The sequence below is a fragment of the Aythya ferina genome (genome assembly GCF_964211825.1).
Source record: "Aythya ferina genome assembly, chromosome: Z".
Classification (NCBI taxonomy): Eukaryota; Metazoa; Chordata; class Aves; order Anseriformes; family Anatidae; genus Aythya; species Aythya ferina.
Window position 1 is genome coordinate 47,338,099 of NC_140299.1, and position 25,520 is coordinate 47,363,618.

The 25,520-nt window shown below is 37.5% G+C and overlaps 2 protein-coding genes across 4 annotated transcripts in view; one reads left to right on the forward strand and one right to left on the reverse strand.

Moving 5' to 3' along the window:
- SECISBP2 (SECIS binding protein 2) lies at positions 1–23,209 on the forward strand. Of its 3 annotated transcripts, none has more exons than XM_084503159.1 (18): positions 1–161; positions 738–883; positions 1,933–2,194; positions 2,674–2,803; positions 3,232–3,455; positions 4,195–4,282; positions 6,102–6,250; positions 6,804–6,959; positions 9,895–9,996; positions 11,112–11,231; positions 12,392–12,524; positions 14,886–15,055; positions 16,661–16,796; positions 17,474–17,615; positions 18,716–18,936; positions 19,688–19,842; positions 20,730–20,928; positions 21,732–23,209. In XM_084503159.1, exons 1-18 carry the CDS (start codon positions 120–122, stop codon positions 21,830–21,832), a joined length of 2,676 nt encoding a protein of 891 aa, XP_084359285.1. In that variant the 5' UTR covers positions 1–119; the 3' UTR covers positions 21,833–23,209. The 3 variants fall into 3 exon arrangements, with proteins under 3 accessions (XP_084359285.1, XP_084359286.1, XP_084359287.1); XM_084503160.1 differs by having other exon boundaries at positions 2,677–2,803; XM_084503161.1 differs by having other exon boundaries at positions 2,002–2,194.
- Positions 22,628–25,520, reverse strand: part of SEMA4D (semaphorin 4D) — a 99,162-nt gene continuing 96,269 nt past the window's right edge. The window contains exon 19 of the mRNA XM_084503166.1: positions 22,628–25,155. Within this exon, the coding sequence (XP_084359292.1) occupies positions 25,111–25,155 (45 nt within the window). The 3' untranslated portion in view covers positions 22,628–25,110. The remainder of the gene's footprint in view (positions 25,156–25,520) is intronic.

The following is a 25,520-nucleotide window of genomic DNA, read 5'->3' on the forward strand; positions in this document are numbered from 1 at the left end:
GTCATCGCCCCGCGCCGCCGCGCGCTTTGCAGGCGGCGGAGGGGGAGCGGCGCGAGGCTGAGGCGAAGCTGCGGGGCCCGGCCCGGCCCGGCCCGGCCCGTCCCGGCGCTGCCGTTGCCATGTGTGCCGACAGGTGGACGGCGCCGCTGCGGGGCGCCGAGGTGAGGCCGGGCACAGCCCCAGGGCGCGCCGGGGGCCGGGGGGGGGCGGCGGGGCCGGGCCGGGGGATTGCGGCTCGGGGGTGGGTCAGGGCGAGAGGGGAATGCACCCGAATTCCGATGGGTGTCGGGCCAGGAGCGGGACGGCTGCGTCATTAAGCGTTCGTCTCACACAGACTGCCTTAAAATACGGGTGCGAGCAGAGGAAGCCCTTATTGTGACACGCGTGCAGCCTCGGACCGCGCAGCAGTGCCAGTCGGGAGCTGCAGCTTACGCTCTTCGTCTGCTGAGCTACCCCCTGTGCTTTCTGAAGCGGGCCCGTGTGATATTTAACGATAACCTTGGGATTAAAGGAAATAACTTTCCAGAGCAGTCGCGTTTCTCCTAGGGCTCCTTGATTTTTCCTCTCCGTCTTCCTCTGTTTCTTTTTGGTGCACTTTGTTGTTTTGCATGCTTTGTCAAGAGCACAGAGAGCAAACTAACGCTCTTCTGTGATAGTTATGCTCACAGGAGTGAATGTTGTTCGCTTATAATGTTAATCTCAAAACGCATGTAGCCTAAAAATGTTTTGTTTCTTAGGGCGTCCAGTTATCAGCAGAGGTCAAGCCGTTTATCCCAAAACATGCGGCAGTAACCATGGCATGGACAGAATCCTCAGTAGCATGCGTGTCTCCTACATACTTTACTCCGTGCTACCCATTCTTTCAAAACCCATCTCTGGATAAGTACGTACATTTTCTGAATGTTATTTCTTGGAGGGTTTTAGCTTTCCAGTTTCGGACATTGAGTGCTCTGGGAAAGTCAAAGCTCTAATACACTGATATTCTGCTTCTAGAAGTGCTCCACCTGTTGTTTTCCAGGTTTAGATTTGTGCATTTCTGTATTTGTGTATTGTGTATTTGGGCTTATGTCTGGTACCTCATCTCCTGTTCCCAAGGCCCTGTTTTTGTAAGGACTTTTCACAGGGAGAACGTTGATCTGTGATGACAGGCCTGGCTGTTGTCATTGCAGGTGTTATTTTGACTACAGTTTATCAGAATTCCAACAAGCATCTTGTTCTGATGGGAGCGTTTTTGTGTTTTTCATCTCCCCAGGGATGAACAGCTTCATGCTGAACAGCTTTAAAAATTAGACAGAACTGTGTTTTTCCCTCCCTTTTCTTTCTTATTAAACTGTCTTCATCTCGACACAACAGCTGAGAAATGTCCCTCCTCCCTCCTTAATCAAGTTTGGACCTCAGCATGCAATTTCTGTAGAAATTATAAAATGAAATTGGAAGGGAACTTTGAGTACACCTTTGAAGGAAAAAGGCACGAATTAGACATTTTGCTTTGTATTTCATACATGCCTTCTACCCCATAAGATGCTATATTCATACTTTGTTATTATGCCATTTTGGGATAGATTTCACTGTTTAGTGCTTGTATTTTTGTAGTCAAGTGTCTAATGCATGTTGTGTAGTTATACTGTGCATTTCATTTGTTTCACAAGAAAAAGCTGACCAAAAATAAGAACAAAGAAAGCTAGTTACCTTAAACAGAAATGAGGGCTGTAAATATAAAACATACTACATTTGCAACTTGGAAACAGATAACACCTGTATTTTTAAATATTTCCTAAACTGCATGTTTTATCCAAAACAAAATATGTATTTTTTAAACAGCCTATAGCAGTGAGCAAATACTTCATTGCAATAACATGCAATACTTTTCTTTTGAAATATAGCTTTCCTGTTAAACAAATCATTCAGACCATGAATATTATGTTTATCTAGGCACCCAGTATATCCTGAAGATTTACCCCAGGACGACTTCTCATCTCTTTCTCAACGTCCCTCACATAGGGTTATGGGAGCTCCTGCATTCTGTGAATACTCCAGCAGCTCTTACTCACCTGATGTTGTTTCAAATATGTATCCAATAGCTGGCTCATACCATCCTGGTAACAACTCAGCACCCTGTAATGATTCTGGCCTAGTTAGTCAATCTGCCCAGCAAAAGTATCCAATCAGACAAGAAAGTAAGAATCTTTCAAAGGTGAGCACTGTTTTTAAAGTTATGATATTGTTTTAAATCAGTCTAAATGTTTTCTTCCTTTTCAAAATTAATAATATGTAGTTTAGTCAAAAGCTTGGAATGCTTTTAGGATTTTATTCCTTTTCTAGAAGAAACTCAGTCTTAGAAAGTAAGACTGGACAATTTAAGACAAAATGATTTTAAGCTTTTGACAATGCTGTGATTGATTTTAATGAGATCTTAAAACATAGTTGCATAGAAGCATGGAATAATCCCTTTTCCATGGGCTACAAGTAGCACAGTTAAAAAGTAACAAAGTAGATAAAATTCAGTTATAAATCACTTAATGGCCGTTCCTGGTTTTGTTGGTTATTTGTGGTTATGGTGTAGTGTTTATGATGTATTTGCTTCATTTTAAAGCTTCACAGTTAAACTGTGCACAGTTAACTTAGTTTTACTAAGTTCTAGAATCAACTAAACATGTCACAAATACTTTGCAGCAGAGGAGATCAAAAGAGGATGAGAAAAAATCAGACAAGAAAGAGCATGATAGAGAGCAGTCTTCTGTCAAAATCGTGAACAGGACTTCATCCCAGTCCACTGCATGGAGCAGAGATTCCATGAAGCCAGGTATAAATGTTTGGTTTGAAACATGTAGGATAGATGTAAAATATTTGACTGTGTTATAACTTCTGGTTTGTGATCATTTTTCTATATCTAGAGTGGTTAAGGAACAGGATTTTTATTTTTTTTTTACTCTGTGACTTTTTGACAACAGATGGTAATGTCTTCTTGCTGATTGCACAAGCTCATGTAAATCGATATAAAAATTTCCTAAGCAAGCGTCAGAATTAACAGTTGCTTGTCAATTTGTTGTTGTTTATACAAGTTGGTTATAAACACTAGGGTTTGGTTTGTTTGTTTGTTTTACTATGAGATGTGTATATAGCAATGGTTCTTGTAACAGTTACAGTAGCTATGTCAACTGGTGTGCTATAGGACATACAGAGACAATCACAAGCAAGTTTCATTTTTTTGACTTTACATGCTTTATTCAGACAGCTACAATAAAACTACAAGCAAGAAGTCAACTCAAACTCCAAAAATAGAGTCTCTTCCTTTACCTGCCTTTGAAACTACTCTTTTGGATTTCCACAAGTCACAGAATTTTGAAACCAGTGAGACATGGAATGTACATCATCGAAGTGGACCAGTATGTTCAGCAGAAAGTAACTTTACGTGCCTTAGTCAACCAGAAATGTCTCCTTGGTTGAACGGAAAGGTTAGCTAATGTTAGCTTCATGTTGCAGAACTCATAAAAATACTTTTTTCCTAAATTCAAGAAACTATTTTTGCATTATGTTAATACCCGTTTAAGTAGCTTGCAAGTGGGATGTTTCATAGCTTAACACTTCTTTTCTCTTTTACTCTTTCTTTCTATTCCTTCGTTATCTGGTGCTGTGTGCAGATACAGGAAAGCCATGTACTGTGACAGTTTAGATTGGTAATGCTGACATGTTCAGCAGTATGCCAAGCATGTTGAATCAGAGTTTTCAACAGTGGCTATAGATGAATCCTTTTGAAAAAATCACAATAGCATGAGACTTACAGTACCCTTCAGGGGAAAACTGCTTGTGATGGACAGAGTACCTTTTTGCTGTTCCTTTTTTTTCATTGCTAGTTTGAGTTTGGTGATGGACTTTGTTTTCAGTGTTCTTGGGAGATTAAGAATGAACAATAAAATGTTTTAGAATCATTATTTGGGTAACTTTGTAAAATGGAAGTAGCCATCGTACTTGTAAAACACAGGAAAAGCATCTGCTTATATTTTATAATGCAGTGGGGTCCAAATGATGATTCCACTAAGAACAGCAACAACAACAAAAAAGTGGGCTGCAAAATTCCCTACACCTTTGTTTGCAAGGGTTGAGGATTTTTTTTATTCTGTTTTTAAGTTTTAGCTCTGTTTAGGTAAGTGGTGTTATTCATATTTGTATGACATATGACCCTCTATTTTACAGGAAGATGTTTCTGCAGAAAACAAAGCCCCATCAAAAACTTTAAATGAAGCAGTAGCCAGCTTAATTCCCTCTTCATTTGATGGTAGAGGTATGTGCTGCAGGTGTAAATTCTTTCCACATATTTGAACTGCTTGCATTTATCAGTTTGCAAATGTTGCTGTGAGTTTCTATCCCCCTGAATAAAACTGATGTTTGAAATAAATGTTAAGGTTAACCTTGGGTGCCCACCAAGCTGCATTCCCCCTCCTCAACGTGCCAGAGGGAGAAAATAAGATGGAAAAGCTTGTGGATCAAGATAAAGACGGGAAGATTGCTTACCAGTTACCATCAGAGGCAAAAGAGACTCAACTTGGAGTAGCTAAATTTAATTCATTGCCAACTACAAATAGAGTAGATGGTGAGAAACAAGGACAACCCTAAAATGACCTTCCCTGTACCCCCAACCTTCTTCCCAGGCTCAACCTCACTCCTCTCCCGAGTCTTATACCTTCTCCCCCTGAGCAGCGCAGGGGAACAGGGAATCAGGACTGCGGTCAGTCCCTGAGGCTTCATCTCTGCCACTCCCTCACGGTCCCTCTGCCACTCCCTCACGGTCCCTCTCTGCCCCTGCTCCCCGTGGGGTCCCTCCCATGGATGCCATCCTTCCCTAGCTGAGCCTGCGGGGGCTGCCCACAGGCAGCAGCTCTTCAAGCACTGCTCCCACACGGCTCTGTCCCACAGGGTAGAGTCCTTCAGAAAGAGACTGATGTGGCCTTTGTCCCCGACTGGGAAGGAGGCTGCCTGCCCCTATTGCCAGCAGCCTGTTCCAATGTGGCCTCCCCACAGGCTGTAGCTTCCTTCAGGGCATGTCCACCTGCTGCACTATGGGGTCCCCCATGGCCTACAAAGTGACAGCCTGTTTTGTTTACCATGGTCTTCTACATGGGCTGCAGGGGAACTTCTGCTCTGGTATCTGGAGCACCTCCTCCCCTCGTTCCTCAGTGACCTTGGTGTCTGCAGAGTTTTCTCACATTTTTGTCACCCTATCTTTCACAGCTGCTGTGCAACATTTTTACCCTTCCTTTAATGCGTTAAAACAGTGGTGCTGTCTGTATCACTGATGGGCTCAGGTTTGGCCAGTGGTGGATCCTTTTTGTTGTCACTGGAACCAGCTGTGTACAACCTGAGGGCAGCCCCTGGTCTTTTCTCACAGAGGCCATCCCTCCCGTCCCCTCACTACCAAAACCTTGCCACATAAACTCAGTAAACTGTTGTGTTTAATCACTCAATTATTTTTATTTATTTATTTTATTTTACTTTTGATGTGCTTTGCTGTGTTTTAGGAATATTTACAAAATGTGTGAGTTCTTTTCTCCCAAAACACCAATACCACTAAATGGTAGTGGGTGAAACTCCTGTATGCTGAGGCATGTAAGGAAACCTTTTAGCTTGTGTTTATATATCTGCAAAACTGGAAACTTTTCAGAAAGTAGAAAGGACTGATGTGGCCTTGTATGTAAATCTGCGTGGTTCACAGCTGAAGGAATTTTATATAGAGGAATTTTATATAGAATTAAAGGAATTTTATATAGAAATATCCTAGGAGTTCATAGTTTAAAAAATATATGTTAGAAAATGAGCATGGATTTATGTAGTTTGTATGACAGTATAATTTCCTGTCATAATTTAATTGGACTAAATGTATGCATATAGGGCCTGACAATATGTGGAGTAATTGTAACTCTGGAAGCTTTCCTGAAGGAGCAAAATGTATAAGACAACATCTTATTTCACTCCTTCCTCAGAGAGAATATAGCTCTACGCTGTATTTGCTAGTCCTTGATTAAATCACTATTGACGCTGTGTCTTCTGAATATTTGAGAAATATTTTGTGATGTCTTTGAATATCACTTTTTTTTTTTCCTCAGCGGCATTTCCTAAAGCACCTACAGATGATTCTGCTCAGCCAGGTCTGACTTGGGCTATGGTGCTTTCACAACCCCCAAAGAAAACTCCATTGTCACCAGCATCTGAAGGTCTTCCCAAAGACAAAGAAAAGCAGGATAGTCCAGTAAAGGTACTTGAGAATTACCTGCTTTAAACTAATTTTTCTTACTGTGTGTCTCTTGATGTGAAACACTACCTTTTTTTTTAAATACTGTATCTAGTGTAACGTTTAAGAAGTAACATAAAGTTCCATTGTCCTTATTAGATTTTTTTTTCTCCACTTGCGGTCAAAAAAAGAATAACAAGGTATCAGAAAAACAATGCAAATCCAGCAACACAGAATTCCAAAATAGCTGATTTGAATATGCCACTCTTAGGCCGGACTTTATTGAAATTCCCACATTCTGAAACAGGAATGTAACATGGAAATCTTGTCCTACTTGGGTGGAAATTTCATATTGGAATCTCATTAGTTCAGATATGTTCTGATAATTATTTAAAGTGCTTCAAATGAAGAGTTCTTGCAGTACTTCTGAGTTACTAAGAGATCTTGAATTTTCTAGCTTAATCTGACTAAGATGCATATTATTTGTGTAAGTGTGGTCACTCTTGTATTTATTTTCATAGGTGATAATTAAATAAATCAATTTCTAATAGTCATACCTCATGATTTTTGTTAACAGGAAGAAATAAACACTGTTGATAATGAAACTGAGAATAAAGAAGTGTCAGAAAAGAAGAAGAAAAAGAAGAAGAAGAAAAAGAAAAACAAGTCACCCACTGATGTAGAAGAAACTCAGAACAAATCTACTGCAACACAGGAACCACCAAGGATTGAGGTACAGTGAGGAGGTTTTTGTTGTAATATTTTTGTTTTTTTAGTGTTATGAGTGTGTATTGGAAGACCAGACATTAGTCAGCTTTCCACACATTTAAGTTCAAATGCCATTAGTAGAGGAAATTGGGTCATATCCATGTCAGTTACGATTTTTGTTAGAAGTTACAGGTGGGGAGCGGTTGTGCCTTTTGACTTACCAGGGATTGAACTAGCATAGTTGTGCAGGAAAGACTGGAGAATCTGGATGTTAACAGGCTCCAAAAAAAAACAGATTTCCTAAATGAAAAATATTGTGCAGTAACTGTTTCAGAAAGCAAAGTGTGCAATGGATGGGGAGTATACTTGATACCGTAGTGTGCCACAGTATTAAAGAATGCAATATTGGTAATGTGCTTCAGCCCATCTCAAATCTGGAAGCAATTCTTATGGAACATAGTTGTCACTATTCATTTACGTTCCTGATTGCTAATTATTTTTTTCAGTAATATTTTAATTTTTTTAACTGTAATATGCATATTAGTGTATTGATACTGTTGTGTATCAGTATCATGAAGGCCTTAGACTCTCCCACCTTAAAGAACTGTTGTATGATCTGTGGTTTAACAACCCTTCATTGAAAGTCCAGTAGTGTACAACAGTAACCACCTGTGTTGATTTATATATTTGATGTATTGTATGTAATATTCAGTCTGTGAAACGACCTCCTGTGACCTCCTGGCTGGCCTCTGTTCTGTACGTTTTAACATGGACCATATGTCAGAACTGTCATTGCATGCATGGTTCATTGCCCTGGTAGGTCAAAAGAAACGACTTTATTAACAGACCTTTTCATTATTTCTCTGTGGATAGAATCAAAGATCTGCATGATCTTTCCTGCATTACAATATCCTTTTTTTTTTTTTTTTTTTTTTTTTTTTTTTTTTTTTTTTTACTACATGCCAAAATAGAATATCTGATCTGTGAATGACTTATCTAAACAGGAAGAATGGCAGGAATTCTGGAAAATAGTAGGAAGGTAATGGTACTTACTGTGGTAATGGTACAAAAAGAGGGGAAAAAAATCGCATAGGACCATAGAACAGAATGTACATATCGCACTGAAATCCATGATGTGGATGCAGCATCTGGGGTGGTAGTTGGGAACAGCTTTTAGAGCCTCCTGGTTTGATAGAAAAGCTTGAGTGTGAAAAATGCATGAGATGCTTGTATGATATTCTTGAAATAGAAGAGCATAAAACGATCGTGCATGTGGAACTTCTGGGGACCTCAAGAACTTAAGAAGGTTCTGCATTTGCAGCTGCTCACTGGAGGAATGTATTGGAATGCTTACTAGATTTCATAAAAGTCACTAATTAATAGAAACTCCTAATGTGTGTAAATTAGTGCATGTGGGGAAAAGTAATCCTGTTTTTATGTCCACAATGAATGTCTCTGAACCAGGTATTTTCCCTGAGGGAAGAAATTATTAGTAACAGCATCAAATCAGGCCAGTGCTAGTAGTACTGGTCAAACATGCAAGCAGTGTTATGAATTATTCACAGAAAAATAGGAAAGAAAATGGAAAACATTATGACATTATAAATCCTGGACAGATCTGATCTAAATAGAATGTGGATACTGGTTTGCATGCCCTACTCCTTAAAAAAAAATACACATACCTGAACTAAAAAAAGATGGAGGGCTCTGACAACGATCAAAGGTATCAAAACTGTTCTTGTGGGAGGCAAGACTGAATAATATTTCTTGGTCTATAAAATAGATGTCTTAGAAGGAATCAAAAGAGACAAGAGAATAAAAAGGCAATTATTTGCTTGATTTCATTAATTTGTTTTATGTCCTCCGTTTTTTCTGCGTAATGAGTTAAGAACAAATATAAGGAGGTATTATGCCACTCTGAGTGCTAGATTTTAACTATTCCCTTTACTACAGGGTGTTGCAAATGCCAGAAGTTTATGTAATTTCAGTAAATGATTGGACAAACTGAAATAAGTATTCATTCTACCGAGGGCTATTTAAATCCAAAGGTACTAACTCTGGTTAAAGAAATCCTTAAGATGAAAGAGTGCATTCAGAAAACATTTTCCCTTTCTTCCAGTCTTCTTTTGACCTTCTTCTAAAATAATTTATTGAGTTAGGTGTGTCTGTACAGACTGAGCTTGCCTGTTCTTAAACATGCTAACTTGGGCTGTTTATAAGAAGTCTTCCAGGCTCTAGAAGAAGTGTTGGTACGTTCAGCAGTATCGTCACAGCTGAAAAGGCCTCTCAGAGAGTGGGAGGAGAAGCAATTGAATTAAAACCAGGCTGGTGGTTTCGGGTCATTCTGATTGAAGCTCTCCTGGGTATAAAGTGGCCAGTGTAGAGCAAGCTTCACCCTGTCTGTACCAGTGACTTAATTAATCCAAAATCTGGATCCTTTGCTATTAAAATTTGCTAAGTGTCTAAGGCTACACAATCTCTTGACTGATTTATCTGTTTACTTCTGTACTGTAGTCAAGAGTTATTACCCCTTTGCCTGCCCTTTTGTTCTTCACCACTAACATGTTTAAGGCAGAATTGCACAGCTGGAGACTGTACTGGAAGAAGAGGGTAGTTGCTTGCAAGGCTGTTAAATGATCTGAAAAACACTCCTTTAGGAGCCATTTATGTCTAATTATTTGTATCAGCTGACAGCAATAACAAGCTGCTGTTGGAAGCATTTCTTTCCTAAGCTCTTTCAGCCCTGAATTAACTACTACTGCCTAGTTGATTTAACCATTGTAGTGCTGATTATAGTTGGTGGCACTACACTCAGCTTCTGAATTTTTGTACAGTGAAATAAATCATGGTAAGTGAGTGATAAGCAGGGAGAAAAACATTTGAGCACAGGAAAACTCAGTTTTGAGAATATGGACTTGATGGTTCATACAAAAGCAACATTTTCTGTTTAATTTATTTAGGATGCTGAGGAGTTTCCTGATCTGGTAACTGCTTTTGCTAGGAGAACCAAATTAGGATCTCAGAAATCACCATTTACTCCTGCTGTCAAAAAGCAAGTTGAAGTAAGTAATCTTACAACTTTACCTGAATTTTAAGAAAATAAACATGAAAAGACTGCAGGTTTTAGTTGAGTGAAGGTGGAGTTCTCTTGACTAAATGTGAATGCTTATGATGTAGCCCTCTACCCATGGCTTTCCCCATAGGTTCTCTGTAAAGTCAATGTATTCAGTAGATTGAGGATTTTCATACATATAATGTTAATGTTTAATTTTGCATTTCATAAAAGGACAAAATAGGAAGACTCATTTTCTGGCCTTGCTGTTTGTGCATACAAACAAATTTCACTGGCATTTGAATTGTGTAACACTGTTGTCAAACTGTGTAAAGGTAAGAACTTCAGTCTGACATTGGTCATAAATCCAAGCTACTTAATTATAAATCAAAGCTACTTAATTTTCCATAAGTAAAATGAATTAAGGATTCATTTGAAAATTTATTAAGGATTAATACGGAAATGTATTCAGTATTGGTATGAATCCCAAACATAAATCACAAGGATTGGAAATGTGATTGCTCTTGCAGAGCAAATAAATAATAAAGGTGAAAAGCTGTTTCTTTTTCTTTGAAGCCAGTTTTGTTGGTAGAATTTTTTGTCCTTGGTTTTGTTTTACCGTGAATACTAGTGGCATTAACAAAACACATTTTTTTTCTTTTTACTGCTTAAGGCAGTAGAAGTCATGGTGATTGCTCAAGCCAGGTTTGCTATAAAGAAGGCAGTTTGCAGACCTGCAGTGAAAACAAGAGAAAAGCCTTTGACTTTTGTAAGCTTAAGTGGAATATCATCTCTGAAAACAAGCATAGGTTGTAGAGGCATTATCATAAAGTAGCTTATATTCCTTCATAACAACTATTTGATGAGGAAGCTGCTTTGCTGTTTTTAATTACAAACATGAAAAAAGTAAGGAAATATGAGCCTGATGTAATAGGGCAGCAAACAGGTGATTTCACTGTTAAAGAATTTCATTGCTGCTTAAGATGTAGATCATAGTTTTAAACCCCATTTACTGTAGATAGGATGACTAGCATATACCAAATGAATTTAATACCATTTTCACTTTACCTTTTTTGTGTCTTTTAATACTTTCTCTTCCTTGTTACCTTTTGTTTCTAAATAAAGATCCATTACCCCAAAGCATCTTGGGATAGTTCCTCTCCCACACAGGATAGGACTCCTAAAGTAGATGGATTGTCATGGAAGCAGGCTCCTTCTTTACCATTAGAAAGGAAGAAAATGCAGGTAAATTAATTTATATTTGAAAATTCAAAATTACAAAGGAAACTAACATATTTAAATATAAGACTAAGTCCAAGCCCTTCCATGATTGTATTGGTAGTTCCTCATTCATACTTTGAGGTAAGTGACAAGGTCTTCTTGACTCAAAACACTCAGTGGTAGTAATTGCTACCCCCCTGGTTTGTATTACAATTTTTAGGGGAAAATACTAGCTTTTTAATGCATGTAAGTTTCAGGTATTGCAATACTTTTTTTCTCCTCTCTTACTTGATCGTTACATAAATCCAGCCCTCACTGATTGTCTTAAGAAATTGAGAACCTCTTGAAAATGGTTTGGCCAGATTAAGACATGGAGATCCACTTAGCCTGGGTCAAGGAAGAGAAAAACACCACAACAGTGAGGTCAATAAGTAGTTCCATGTTGGCTTGTAGGTTCTGGCATAGCTCTGTTGAAAGGTATGATCTTGCACTCAGCAAGAGGAGATCATTTTCCTTAACTGTGTTAAAACAGGAGATAATAGAATTGATCTTCCAGAGTAAGTAAAAATCTGAGAGTTATTTTCTTATCATGTTCTGCAGTCACAGTTTGCACTTTCTTAGTCTTTGCTAGTCTATTCGTTTGTAATCTTTTTATATTCTGAATCATTACATGCGGTGGCAAATATGGGACGCCACTTTCAACTTCTCTTCAAAGCAGACAAAGATTAGTGCTTATAAGGCAATGCTGCTTAAAGGAAGAGCTGGTGACCTCTTTTTTAAAAAAGCATTGAAGATGGTGATGTATGTGTATTGCAATCACATGCCCTAGAAATTTCACTGTACTTTTAACAAGACTTTCAATTCTGGTAAGCCTTTTTTCTATGTCAAAAATAGGTGGCAGTTTAACCAAAGTGTGATCCTGACATGAAACACCTGCTTTAATAAAGACTTTATTATTCTATGCTTTATTTCACTATTAAAAAGTAACAACACAGTATTTGAACTGTTTTTGACTTTTTGTTTCTCACATTAAAGTTCATATGAGTTTAAAGAGCATAATAGTTTGATTAAATCAAGTTAAAAATTAAAAGTGTACTGTGAATAAAGTTTGTAAGAATATATTATTCAACAGTCTCTGTATTCAGAAATGGAAAACAGTTCTAATCTATACCTCATTTGCTTAGGAAACATCCAAAAGCAATAGTAAGAAGAGTCAAACTCCTGTGCAACTGGATTTAGGTGGCATGCTGGCAGTCTTGGAGCAGAAACAGCAGACAGAGAAGTCAAAACAGTCTTCTAAACCTGTGGTGTTTTCAGGTACTGGTTATGATTAAATTTACTTTCTTTCAACTTGATTTGTGTTTAAGTATTCAAAGTTTAAATGCAGCCTGATTCTGATATATAATCATCTGTGAATATTCAGGCAGGAGCATTGTTCACAAGATGCAAGAGAAAATCATCTTATGTTTTGTATGTATTTGTTGTTTTTTAATTCAGTTGTGTGTTTTTTTGTTTTGTTTTTTTTTTGTTTTAAGAAAAAAAAGACATGAAAGTCTAAATTTTTTAGAGGAAGACTTGGGGCAAGAAAAGATCTTCAAGACACTGAATTGTAAAATAAATAAATAAAAATAAAACATATAACTAGTTTTGAGGAAAATATTAATGTTTTGGAGAGATTTTGCTTTGTCATAAATAAGTGTGTTACTGTTGTGCTTTTAGCTTGCAGGAAGGGGTTACACAATAACAAAGGCCATCTTAAACTCTTCTGATGCTAAAAACCCTAGAGCTATGAACTTATGCAAAAAAAACTGCTTTGTAAACACAGGGGTTACATGAGAATCACTCAGCGCAATCCAAAGGATGAATTCTGCTGTTCCTGAAAATTGTGCAGCAGTGGCTTTTAACAAAATGGTAGATTTTTGGTGATAGAATCCTTCAAACCTTGTTGATGCATACCAAGGAAACAAATAGATCAGTGCCTTTTCTGTTGTAGGTCAAAATTTAGTCTTAACTGTGTTAGTGAGGTACGTTTTGCAAAAAGAAACATGGTGTTTGCTGAAATTTAAGGATGACAAATGTTCTCTCATGATTTTAGTACTGTGGAAATAGCTAACTGAAGGAGCATTCATCTCACAAAGTTTAATGTGATATCAGGATAAGCTTTTCTAAAAAGCTCAAATTACTCGTCTTCAATCAGGCTTTGTTGAGAGACCCTGTATGATTTCTATTTTTTTTTTAATTCTGCAGTTGACTTTTACTTTCCCCCCATTTGAGTCAGTCAGTGCTGTGGAGGTGCTAACAACCAGTTTTGGTTATATATTATTATATAATGCATGGATTGAAAAGTAGGTGGTGGGGCACAAATTTATGGGTCACAGAACTTCCTTTCTAATAGTAGATTGCCTGCACAAGACAAACTTTTGTATGGTGTTGATATCCTCGAAGTGTAAGGCAGATGTTACCTCACTTTCCTGTTTTTATTTTAGTGTTATTCAGTGCAATTAAATCAGTGCATATCAAAATGCAACATCAGTTTGTAAAGCAGCATTGTGCTGACCTCTGTAGCTGGAAAAGAAGCGCAGTGAGCAAGAAAGGCAAGGAATGCAACTGCAGCTGAAATTATTTCATTCCACTTACTACTTCATTTGGTGAATAATCTTTAGCTGGAAAAGCATAGTAAAGCGGTAGCAATTAGAATTTAAATTCAATTCTGGAAATGCATTAGTCATTCAAAATGACAAACTGTTGAAGTCGTCAGTTTCAGCAACATAAGTGCTCTGAGGTGCCTGCAGGACGTATGTATTGCTTCAAATCCAGTTTTAATATCATACTGCAACGCGTTCTTGGCAGTGTTCTTAGTTTGCCTTTGTTGCACAGTGCCTGAAGAGAAAAGTAGTGGTGTAAGAGATTTGTGAAGTAAGCGGCTCATGCTAATTGTGCTATATGTGATATTGGAGGATCAGCACATAAAGACTTTGGAAGCAGTAAATGAAGATGGCTTAAGACAAATTGCCAGAAGCTTTGTGTAATTTTCAGTGGGAAGAGGTTGCCTTGGGTACAGAGGTTTGTCAAGCTCATTCCACTGTTACTTACGTCATGCTCATTTACTTGGTAACGTAGCCTGGTTTATATTGCAGGTAATGGAAGTTACAGGATACAGTAATTCTTAGTGACCCTGAGCTGAGTGTGGTAGGGTATGGTGTGGTGGTTCCAATTTCTGTCACTCGGCCAGTCATTTAAAGCCTCTGTGCCCTAAACCCTCTGAAAAGTGCAGGTAAAGTGGACATCTTCAGAGAGATGTTTTGATTGAATAAAAGACTTAGCGGCAGTTTTACAGTGAAACACGGAGATGTCTGAAGGTTTACTAAGCTGAGGTGGCTTGGTGTTAAAGGCAGCATGGAGTGCAGTGATCTGCCAAATTCTACTTCTGAGACAGAGTTTGTGATTCTGGTAGTATGATAATAGTAGAGGAAATGTCATTAACTTGGGAGGGGTCTAAGAATACCTTTATTAAAGAGCATCATTTAATGACAGAATTACCTATAAACATTCTTAAAAGCAACACAACACAAATTTACTGTGTGGATACTAGTCCTATTCCAGTCATTAATCTTGCATTGGATTCTGCTTTAGGTACTTTGTGCTAGTTGTCTGATACAGACTTCTTTTTTATCTCAGTTGGTGGTGCCATACCATTGCTTTCTAAAGAACCTGCTACAGCTACAAAAAGTCGCCGGTTAAATCAAGGAAAGATGCCTCATAACCCTTTGGACTCCAGCGCTCCTTTGGTAAAGAAAGGGAAGCAGAGAGAAGTCCCTAAAGCAAAGAGACCAACACCTCTTAAAAAGGTGCTGCTATTTTTAACATTTATAGAATCGTAGTACATTATAGGCTAATGCAATTTTAGTATTATTCTGAGTCTGTTAAAATTCCTGTTACAGGGATAGGCATCTCAGCTTCTGCTTGCCAAAATTCAGTTTTGGTTTTTCTTGGTTTAAGAAGAAAAGGGGAGGAAGAAAAGTCTTAACAAACAGCATATACCATTTCCCCCCAGAATTCATTTCCTTGCTTACATGACTTTATAGCTGAAGATAGCCATCACTACAAAAGTGTGTGCATATGACTGGAACAGGGGGACACCCAAAGAATCCTTGTTTGGTTTGGACAAGATACAGTTATTTTCAGGAGTGGGGATAATGAACATGCAAAGTTAGTGTTTAATTTATCTGGGTTCTTCCAAGCCAGAATTTCTGCTGACTCTCCAGCAACTGGTGTTAGATCAGCCTGGGGGCTTCAGTTCTCTTCCTTCTTTCCCCATTCATGTTGTTTCTTGTCGTGCCTCCTATGCAGAGTATTTTTGTAGTACCACTGGTTTCATTTATGGCACTGTCCCCGGATGTAATACTCCATCACTGGGTTACATCTTGGTCTAGAAAAGTTCTTATGGAGCTAGTGAAGGTAGTTTGCTAGTTGCTCTGTGCTGACTGTTTGAATTTGAGAGCCGTATACTATAAAACCATAACAAACTCCTGGGGAGGGAGGGGAGGGATAGTAATCACTGTTGAGTCTTTTGGCTGTTCTATTTTCTCAGGCCCAAAGTGGGTCTGAGAAAGACAAAGATCTGCTTTTTCTGCATAATATCTTGTGTTCTGAGTGTGGTAGGGATTATCTTTGTTCTTTCTTTTTGACAAACACAAATGGAGAAATTTGCTTTGGCATTTAGGTTCCATGGTGTAGTTCATTACAAAGTTTGGGCAGATTATCTGAGCTAGGCAGCCTTGTGTACAATAACCACTTCTAGCCAGCTACAACGGCAGAGAAGGAAGATGGGTTTCAAGAAACTGATTAGGGCTTTCAGCTATAGCAGCAAGTTTGGATTGAAAATGTCTTTCTTCCCTTCCTTCTTCAGTGTACCATACAGATAGTGATCTGTAGTTTGTTTTTTCTTTTTTTTTCTCCAACCTGCAAGTTCAGAAACAGCAATGCAATAGAGATTGACTTGGGATTTTTAACAGGGGAGCAAATGCAGAAGGTAGACTGGTGGATTCTTGGTTAAGCAAATTGCAATGTGCAGGATGTTGGGTGGGTGGGTGGGAAAGAGAGAGAATTTGAGTGCTTAGCTGAAGTGCTACAAATCTTTAGTTTGAAGAAGAAAGGTAAAGAGGGAGACATTTTTCATTTACCAGCAAGGCAGATCACTAGAAATGATTTTCTCCACCCACATGCTGGTAGTCTAGGAAAAAAAGATGTTTTTTAATGTAGATTTAAGGAATTATCTTTCCTTCCCTATAATGTTATTCTGAAGAACTGCAGAATTTATATGTAAAATTAAAAATACATGTAAACCTCGAATTATAGCACCAAAGTTCTCTGATTGATCTGTGTGTAAACACTTGGTAAGAGAAACTGCTTTTTTGTCTGTGATACTGATTTTTTTTATTTCTATGTTTTAGATTATTCTGAAAGAAAGAGAGCAGCGAAAACAGCAACACCTGCTAGAACAAACGGCAACACTAAAAGATGGAGATACTTGTCTCCCTGCAGAAAATACTACTGAAGGTGAACCACTTCCACAGGCTAGTCAAGCAGGTATCTTTCAAGCTATAACATAGTATGTACGTTGAGATTTGAGAATGAGCACACTTGGCACTTGCAACAATTGTACCAAATACTGCTAAATGAAAATGTAACTTCAAAATTTTCAAAGATTCAACACTGGCTTATCTAGAGTTTAAAGTATGCCAAAGTTGATGCTCACTGTAGCTGAGTAATTGGGATTCTGATTACTATTTCACATGTTTATGCCTGTTGGATTTATTATACATCATAATGAGACTCCCTGCATCTCTATGGCAGTATGTTTTAAAAAGAAGAACAATAATTAACAGTGACAGGGGAAGGTTCAGGTTGGAAAACTGGAGAAGGTTCTTCACTGAGAGGGTGTGTGGGCACTTGGAATAGGGAAGTGGTCATGGCACTAAGCCTGCTGGAGTCAAGCATTTGGACCATGCTCTCAGGATATACAGTCTGGATTTTGTATTGTCCTTTGTGGAGCCAGGAGCTGGACTTCATTATCCTTGTGGGACCCTTCCAACTCTAAGATTCTATGAATTCAAAAAAAAAAAAAAAAAAAAAAAAAAAAGTCGTTCACATACTATAGTTATAATACTGAAATAACTCTTCAAGAGATAGGTACTTCACATTAGTCTCTTCCCAGTAGCTTTGTCGCCTGTCTTTTAATTGAAACATCTTTATTTATGTGATAGCTGTTCCTGTAATGCAAGTTGCTGAAGGGTTTCTGGAGAGTACAGGAACCCAGGAGTCTACCAAGGAGTCTACAGAAAGCTCTATGGCTTCAAAGCAGCTAAATTGCTGTCTTCCGAAAATCCATAGTAGGAGATTTAGAGAGTAAGTACCGATTGTACTGATACCTGTTTTCCAACAGTACCACCAATGTGGCAACTTCCTTAGAAGATACTTAACTGCATTCTGTGCAACACGAATTAGTGTTTAGTTTAAGATTCTAAATTTCTTTTTCTATAAGCTGGTGCATAAGTGAAAAAGTGAAATCCAGAGACATAGTTTTTACATCATTGTAGTTGTCACTTCAGAATAAATTATTCTTGCAGGGAAAAAAAAAAAGGTGAAAAAATCATGAGACTAAGGAAGGAAAAGTAGCTGAGTATAAGTACCTTGCATTAAATAGAGTGCCAGCTTAATACTCAACAATACCGTACTTATTTTTAGTATGGAGTTTGATTTTCTTCTGACGTGAAAAATGGCAATTATGTAAAAAATATTTACTTAAGATTTTTTTCAGTGGCTAAGAACTTGATAGGACAGCTAGATACCACAGATAACAAACCAAAATAAAACATATATATATATATAAACTTATACCATAAACCTATATATATTTATACCAATAAATAAGTCTTTATGTATTTTTTCTAATAAAGCATTTTTCTGAGGATCTTTATTTTGACCTATCTAAATCAAAGTTCAACAATGAAAGTATATAATTCTAATTTATTTCTTTAAATACATGGCTACTTATAATAAAGATAGAAATCTGAATCAAATTCCTCCTCCACAGAACATTGAGAATATGTTATTTTTGTCTTTTGTCCTATTTCACTTAACTTCAGTATCAGACCACAGCCTTGTGGTAAAAATGGATATACTTCATCTTTCTAGTATTTCCTGGGAAAAGATAAGGGTTCTGAATTATTTTTTTTCCCATCTTTTACACAAGTAGCCCTTCAGTAAGGAAGGATCTCAAGGAAAAAAACTAAGGATGTCAACAGAAAGATGGCAAGTGGCAAATTCACATACCATTATAGGAAGAGAGTCCAAGCTAAATCCTGGCTCTTGAATAGTTACAATTATCTTAAGTAAATATTTGTTTTCTTGTATGTCATAAGTGTGTCTGGAGTGGGAATAGAAAATGGACAAAGACACATTTGTAATTTTAGAGTTGTTAACATTCAATTTATTATTTCTTCCAGTTATTGCAGCCAGGTACTTAGCAAAGAAGTTGACAGTTGTGTGACAGATCTCTTAAAAGAACTGGTTCGTTTCCAAGATCGTATGTATCAAAAAGACCCAGTAAAGGCTAAAATAAGGCGCAGGCTTGTTATGGGGCTTCGAGAAGTTTTGAAACATCTGAGGCTGAACAGACTGAAGTGTGTCATCATATCTCCTAACTGTGAAAAGATTCAGTCAAAGGGTAAATAAGTTAAAAATAAAAAATTTTGAAAAGTTTGTTTAATAAAAGAAATGTAAAAAAGTGGACTTTGTATACTTGTGATGACAATTATTATTATAATTGGCAGAACCTATCCGAGTAGCCTTTGAAATCCAATCATATAGAGAGGCTTTCCTTTTTCAGATTGTTTACTGTAGTGCATCTGAAGTGTGAACTAAGTCAAGAATACCTGGGGTGGGGGAAGTTACTTGAAACTGACAACTGTTTACTTACTGATATGCATTGCAGTTGCACAAAAGATTGCACTGGCACAGCTAAGAAGAGAAAAAGATTACTGATGTCAGTTGTGTCAGCACAAGAAACCCTCCTGTTATCAGTATTTTTAGGCTGCAGATTGACAATAAGTTGTCAGTGATTCTTTGTTTAAAAATTGCTTTACTAATTATTGTCATTAATTTCTACTAACTTTTAAATATTTTTGTATCAGTCAGATCTTTTTATGGTTGATTTGTTTCTGTAGTAAATCCTATTGTTTTTACATACAAAACCAAAAAGAATAGTAGCAGACTAAGGATACTGCTAGTTAACAAAAGAAGTATGAAGTTCTCCTTTAAAATGGAGATCTAACACTGTTACTGAGATCCATGTATTTGTTCTTGTAAACTATTGTCATTTCTAAATGTACCCATAATCATGTAATTTTCATCATCCTTTAACACTGTCTTCTAGCTTGAGTAGTGTTGTTCATTGTTAACACTTTTATCTGCTACAGGTGGGTTGGATGAGACGCTACATAACATTATCGACTGTGCCTGTGAGCAGAACATCCCATTTGTTTTTGCCCTTAATCGCAGGGCCCTAGGCCGTTGTGTGAACAAATCAGTGCCTGTGAGTGTGGTGGGAATTTTTAGCTACGATGGGGCTCAGGTGAGTTGGGAGATCAAGTTTTATGCTTTTGTTGAGCTTTACTTTTTACCTGTAGGGTGGAAAAAAAAGTTCCTTCTTTAAAGTTTTGTTTGATTTGCTTTCGCATACCTGTATCCGTTATTCTAGGTAAGTGGCTTATATGAAAAATTAATTATAAATGTAGAGCCACTCAGCAGTGTTCAAAAAAGTGATTTCACAATCTTCCTGACATTGTCTCCACCTAGATGTCTTTCCGACTTATTTGTTTCAAGAGAGTTAGGTTTCTGTAAAAGCTTGGTTTGTTTTTCTGGTTTTAGAAACACTTAGGTGGAGGAGTTGCATCGTTTACAATATGCCCCATTCCTGGAAGTGCTGAAGGCCAGGCTGGATGGGGCTTTGAGCAACCTGGTTTAGTGAGAGCTGTCCCTGCCCATGGCAGGAGGGTTGGAACTGGGTGATCTTTAAGGTCCCTTCCAACCCAAACAGACAATGGATGCTTATAAAAATATTCTTAAAGATAGGGAAAAGCCAAGGCCAAAGGTGGAAGGTATTAAAGATCACCACCGTCTGGTTAGCTGAACAGACGTTTGAATGAATCTGCACGATAACAATCTTGCTGTGAAAATGGATGTAACGTGTAGAAGACTGTTCTAAACTTTGCAGTGGTTACATGTGTGGACAAACCTACATTAGTTGGTTTTGAAAATTTTTTCATTCATGATTTTTCAGCAAAATATTCCTATGCACATTTTAGATTTAGTTCTTACTGACTAAAAACACACATTGGGTTTCAACTTTATATATAAGTATGCATACATTCCAAATAACAGATATTCATTCCGATTTTCATAGAGATGTTCAAACATACTGTCTCATGTAAGTAATACTAGTATTTTGTATTTAAATAGGACCATTTTCATAGAATGGTACAGCTGACAGAAGAGGCCAGGAAGGCCTACAGAGATATGATAGCGGCTTTTGAGGAAGAAGCTGAAGGAAGACTAAGAGAAACTGAACTTAACATTGTAACCACTGAACATGAAAAAAGTTTCTTATCAGACACTGATAAAACAGCTTCTGGGGAACTTGAGGATGTACCAAATTATAGTGAGTATTTACGGACTTAATTTGATTTAGTTTTTTCATCATTCCACTTCACCATTTTCACTGGAAAGATGACACCTGTCATGTTAGTGGTTAGTAAGGGCGGAGTTGTGCTTTTCTGTGATTTTTGTTTTCCTGATTCTGTGAAACTGAGGTCAGCTCTGTCTGAGAAACTCTTAGACAAAATCCCTCTCTGAAATCCTCTGGCAGGTGAAACATGTTGCTTTATCCAAAGAGGTTTTAATTGAGTTGCTGTTTCCATTTGTTAGAAAATCCTACAAATGTGTTTTACCACCAACACCTTTCCCCCCCAGGTGTATATACTCTGTACTTAGGGTGGACTTAAGTTCTGTATTGAAGCTTGTTTGAGATGCATCTTCCTGTCCAAAATGTTTTGTTAAAGCCTTGTACTTCTAGAAACACATTCTTCCAGCTCTGTTAATGCATTCAGCAGCCAACAGTAGTTATTATAGGTACTAGGCAACTTTAAAACTTCTTCAGAAGTTTTGAAAACTTAGGAGTTTTTCTTGATACAAAAGTTGGATACACCTTCAGAGCTGAGCCTTGCTTGAGTGTGAGGTTGGGTCAAGGACCTCAGCACATTCCTGCATATTTAAAATGTTTCATTGGTCATCTGATGTTTCATGACACATGTGCCAACTTACCTCAGCATTTACTTTGAGGAGGAGGAGCTTGAAAATCAACAACTTTTCATTTTAGGTTTTGCCTCAAGTGTTATAAAGTAACTTAGGGGATTTTGGTTTTATTTTTTCTTTGTGTGTTTGTTTTATTCTAATATTCTCTAGTTAAAATCTGGAAGAGAAAGCTTGAAGAAGAGTATAACCCCTATGCGCTGGAACTGGCAAAGAGTGCAACTGCGAATTCAGAAGAGCATCACTTAATGTAGATCCGATTCTGTTAGGTGTCTTAAGGTTTTTAATTTTTCTATAGATCTGTAAATACTTTATCTAAAATCAAATATCCATCTATGAAAATGGCATAGCAAGATAAAACAATTAAAAAAAATTGTTATCTGAAGTCAGCTAAGTAAACTGTTTCGAATCCCCTTAAGCAAAATGCACACTGGAGTACATGAGGCACTGCCTAATTCTTCTAAAGTTCTGTGTACTTGGCTGATAACTATAGCAGATGATAATAGCAAACAAATTGTCTTAACCCAGAACAACTTGAACTGGCTTTGCATACTAGTAATGGTTTTATGGACTTTTGATTTGTAAACAGTGCAATATACCAAAAGAACTTGTTAGCAAGATGTCTTGCTTTGGGGATAGATTCCACATGATGGATGTTTGGAGCTTAGGGGATTTAGATTTATGTTGTTGTTGTCCTTGTTATGCCTTCTGTTTTCTTTATAATAAACCTACTCAGGTGGGCAGGCTGGCATAATTGTCACTCTCTACCAGTCAGCAAGAAGTGAATTCTGGGCTGGCACAGCTAGTTAAAACCTAATTAAGGAAGGCCGTAATGATGAAGGTTCCCAGTTCTTCCTGTGATAATGTATTGTTCTGGGATCATACTGCAGGTGTAAAGAAGAAAATATGGAGTATAAAGGACATTCATGAAGTGAAAAGAGAACGTTCTAAAGTCGGTATAGGGAACAGTGATGATGTTTCTGTTCTCTGATGTTACCAACATCAGTTCACTACAGGTCCTGCTTTGAAGTTAAAGGATACCAGAGGACATACAATGGGCCAGCCTGCTGTCCTATCTGTACCTTTTCCATGCCGGCAGACTCCTCATTCCTTCATTTCAGGGTTGTGTCGGTGTATATATGCAAGAGTTTTTTAATCAGTCTCTGTTTGTATCTAAGGTAGGGAAAAATTTTCCTATATTTTAAATAAATTTTAAAAAACTAAATGTGCTCATAACAGTGTGGTGGAGCACCTTAGTAGGAATGTCCTTTATAAACACCTCTGTAGCTTACAGATGTAAGAGGACAAGCCTGAAAGAAGTCATCAGAGGATGCAGATGTAACTGGTCAGCTGTTCTGAAAAAAAAAAAAAAAAAAAATAGATGCCATGTGCTACAGGTAGCATCTCTGAAGTGCATTAATAAATACTTCACCACATTTAACTGTTGTAGTGCAGTACTTTAAAAAGTAGCTGCCTCTTTAAGTTAGATGTGACGCAAAAATCTTTCTTTAAATGAACACTTTTGTAGAATGTAAGATGTATAAAATCTATAACAATATATTGTTTCGATAAACTATGGTGGAAGTGTTCTTTATGATTTAAATAAACTCTTCTGATGGGTATTTAATGGATACCTGAGTTGTTACTTTTGAAGAAAAACATTGGTAAAAGAAGTAAACCAGCCTTAGGCTGAAATGCACAGTTGGTTACTGGCTATGGTGATCATCTCCTAATTTATTCTAATCTTAAACGGAATTTGATCCCAGCGATGAAAGATGGTTTTGCCCACAGCTATTCTTGACCCGGAGGTAGGTTGTGATTTGTTAGCATTCATGCCACTTTGATACACATCTAAAACTGCTGAACTGTTTTTTCTAGTCTCCCTGTGGTAGTGTGGAATGGGGACCACTTGCTGAAGATCACAGCAAAAGCTTCATTTTTTTTTTTTTGCCATATATTCTATTTTGTCTTATTGTAGAAGAACATGAAAAATGACTTTGGAAACATTATGGGTTGTTCAAAATCTTATGGAATTATTTTCTGCTCTTTGAATGTATCTAAAAATTTTACTATAAGGTGTCACAGGAGTGTTCACTAATTGTTAGACATGTTTTTTTCTTTACAAAGTAGAGCTGAACAAAATCCGACAATCAGTTTTTAACTAGTTGGAGTACTTCTTTGCACTCAAGGCAAAATTCAGTTACACTTTTCTAAGGTCTTACCTTATCATTCAGCAACACAGAACTAACCTGAAGTCTGCTCCAAAGCTGTTGAACAAACAGAGGAGGGGCAATTCAAGAGAAGTCTTTTTTTGATTGTCCCTTAGCAATGAAAGATGTCATAAGCATAAACAGAATGAAGGAAGGGTTCCCACTGAACCTTGGTGTCAGAGGTCTGTTAGCATTAATTTGTGATTATCAACATGAACAGGGAAAAGAGTTTGCATATAAGAATTTTCAATCTGAATGTGACTACGGAGTGGTTCAGTATTGGAAACCAGCGGGTCAGGAGTCCCAGAATTAGGAGAGTGCTTTCTTCAATGTGAAACAAATCATCTGAAGAAACTCTTGTTAGTTAGTAGATAATGTTGGGGCTATGTGTGAATCTTTCCTTTATTGCTAGGAGCAGCTGTCCCCCAGACTCACCCTATAATGATTCTTAGGTGACATCTTACTTGCTTACAGATTTTTGAAAAACATTAAGATAAAACTCTATTTCTGTCTTCTGTTTATTAGATGCAGAAGGCCAAATGGCAGAACAGCAACACAGTAATACAGTTTCACTGTGAAATAAGTAGGTCCACACATTTTCAATCTGCAGTTGTTAACTAGCAATAAATGAACTTGATGCATGTGTAGTCTTAAAATTCACTCAGTGTGTAATTTTTTAAAGCTACCGTAAATATCTCAAATAGGGAAGAATAATTTGCAATAACTAAAGATTTTAACTTCAGTAGGTTTTAAGCTGTCTGTGTTTTGAGTGTTAGTCAGAAACTCTTTATCTCATACAGAAACTTTATAACCAAAGGAAATGTGTTCAAATAAATGAACTTGCTAACACCAGAAAGGAATGTTCTTCAAAATACTGCAAACAAAGTATAAGGTTAAATGCATCAAGAGAAAAGAAATGGGAGAGTGGAAGTGCCTTTAAATAAATGTGATCCAAATCTTATTTATCAATCTCTTATTTATACACCAAGACCTCCAAGCCCAAAATAAACTGGTTTGCTTGTATTGAACTCAAAACAGAGGCAATAGATCATAGTACACTGCTTGAGCTGCACAAGTCATACTAGGACCATTTTCATTCTGTGTTAAATAATTAGCATAGAGATGGTTCCAGCATGGGAGTGGTGGCCTCTCTCATGGCACTGGTGCACACCACACTCATTCTTTGGTGCAGTAAGTATGTCTTGTTCCACCTTATGCATCAGTTGAAATGCCAGTCCTAACACTTCCAAATAAGTCTTCAAAAGCTACAATATTAAGAGTGCTGGGCACTCAGAAGTTGCATACATTTCTTTCCAGTGTGCTCATTCCTTTGTACATAAGCAGCTGTTTTTCTTCTTGCAGCTTTCCTGAAGGATAAAAAGGACACGAGTATGTCAACCCCATTTTATTTTAAAGCTATGTTAAAAGATTAGCTGTATTCATTGTTACACAGGCGACAAGTACATGTCATAGCCAGAAGTTAAATAATCTTTGCTCAAACTGTTGGAGAAGTAAGCCGAAAGCTAAGTAGAGGTGTGTTTTTAAGAAAGGGCAGCTTTGATTAACAATATTATTTATGAAGACAAATAGTGTCTGCAACTAATTAAAGCCAATCAAACTAACTTACTCCATTCAGTGCACAGACTTGCTTTTTTGGGCAGGATGAGAACTATTTCCTCATTTAAACCTTGGTTAGTGTACTGAAGGAGCAAGCTGACATAATTGTATGTGA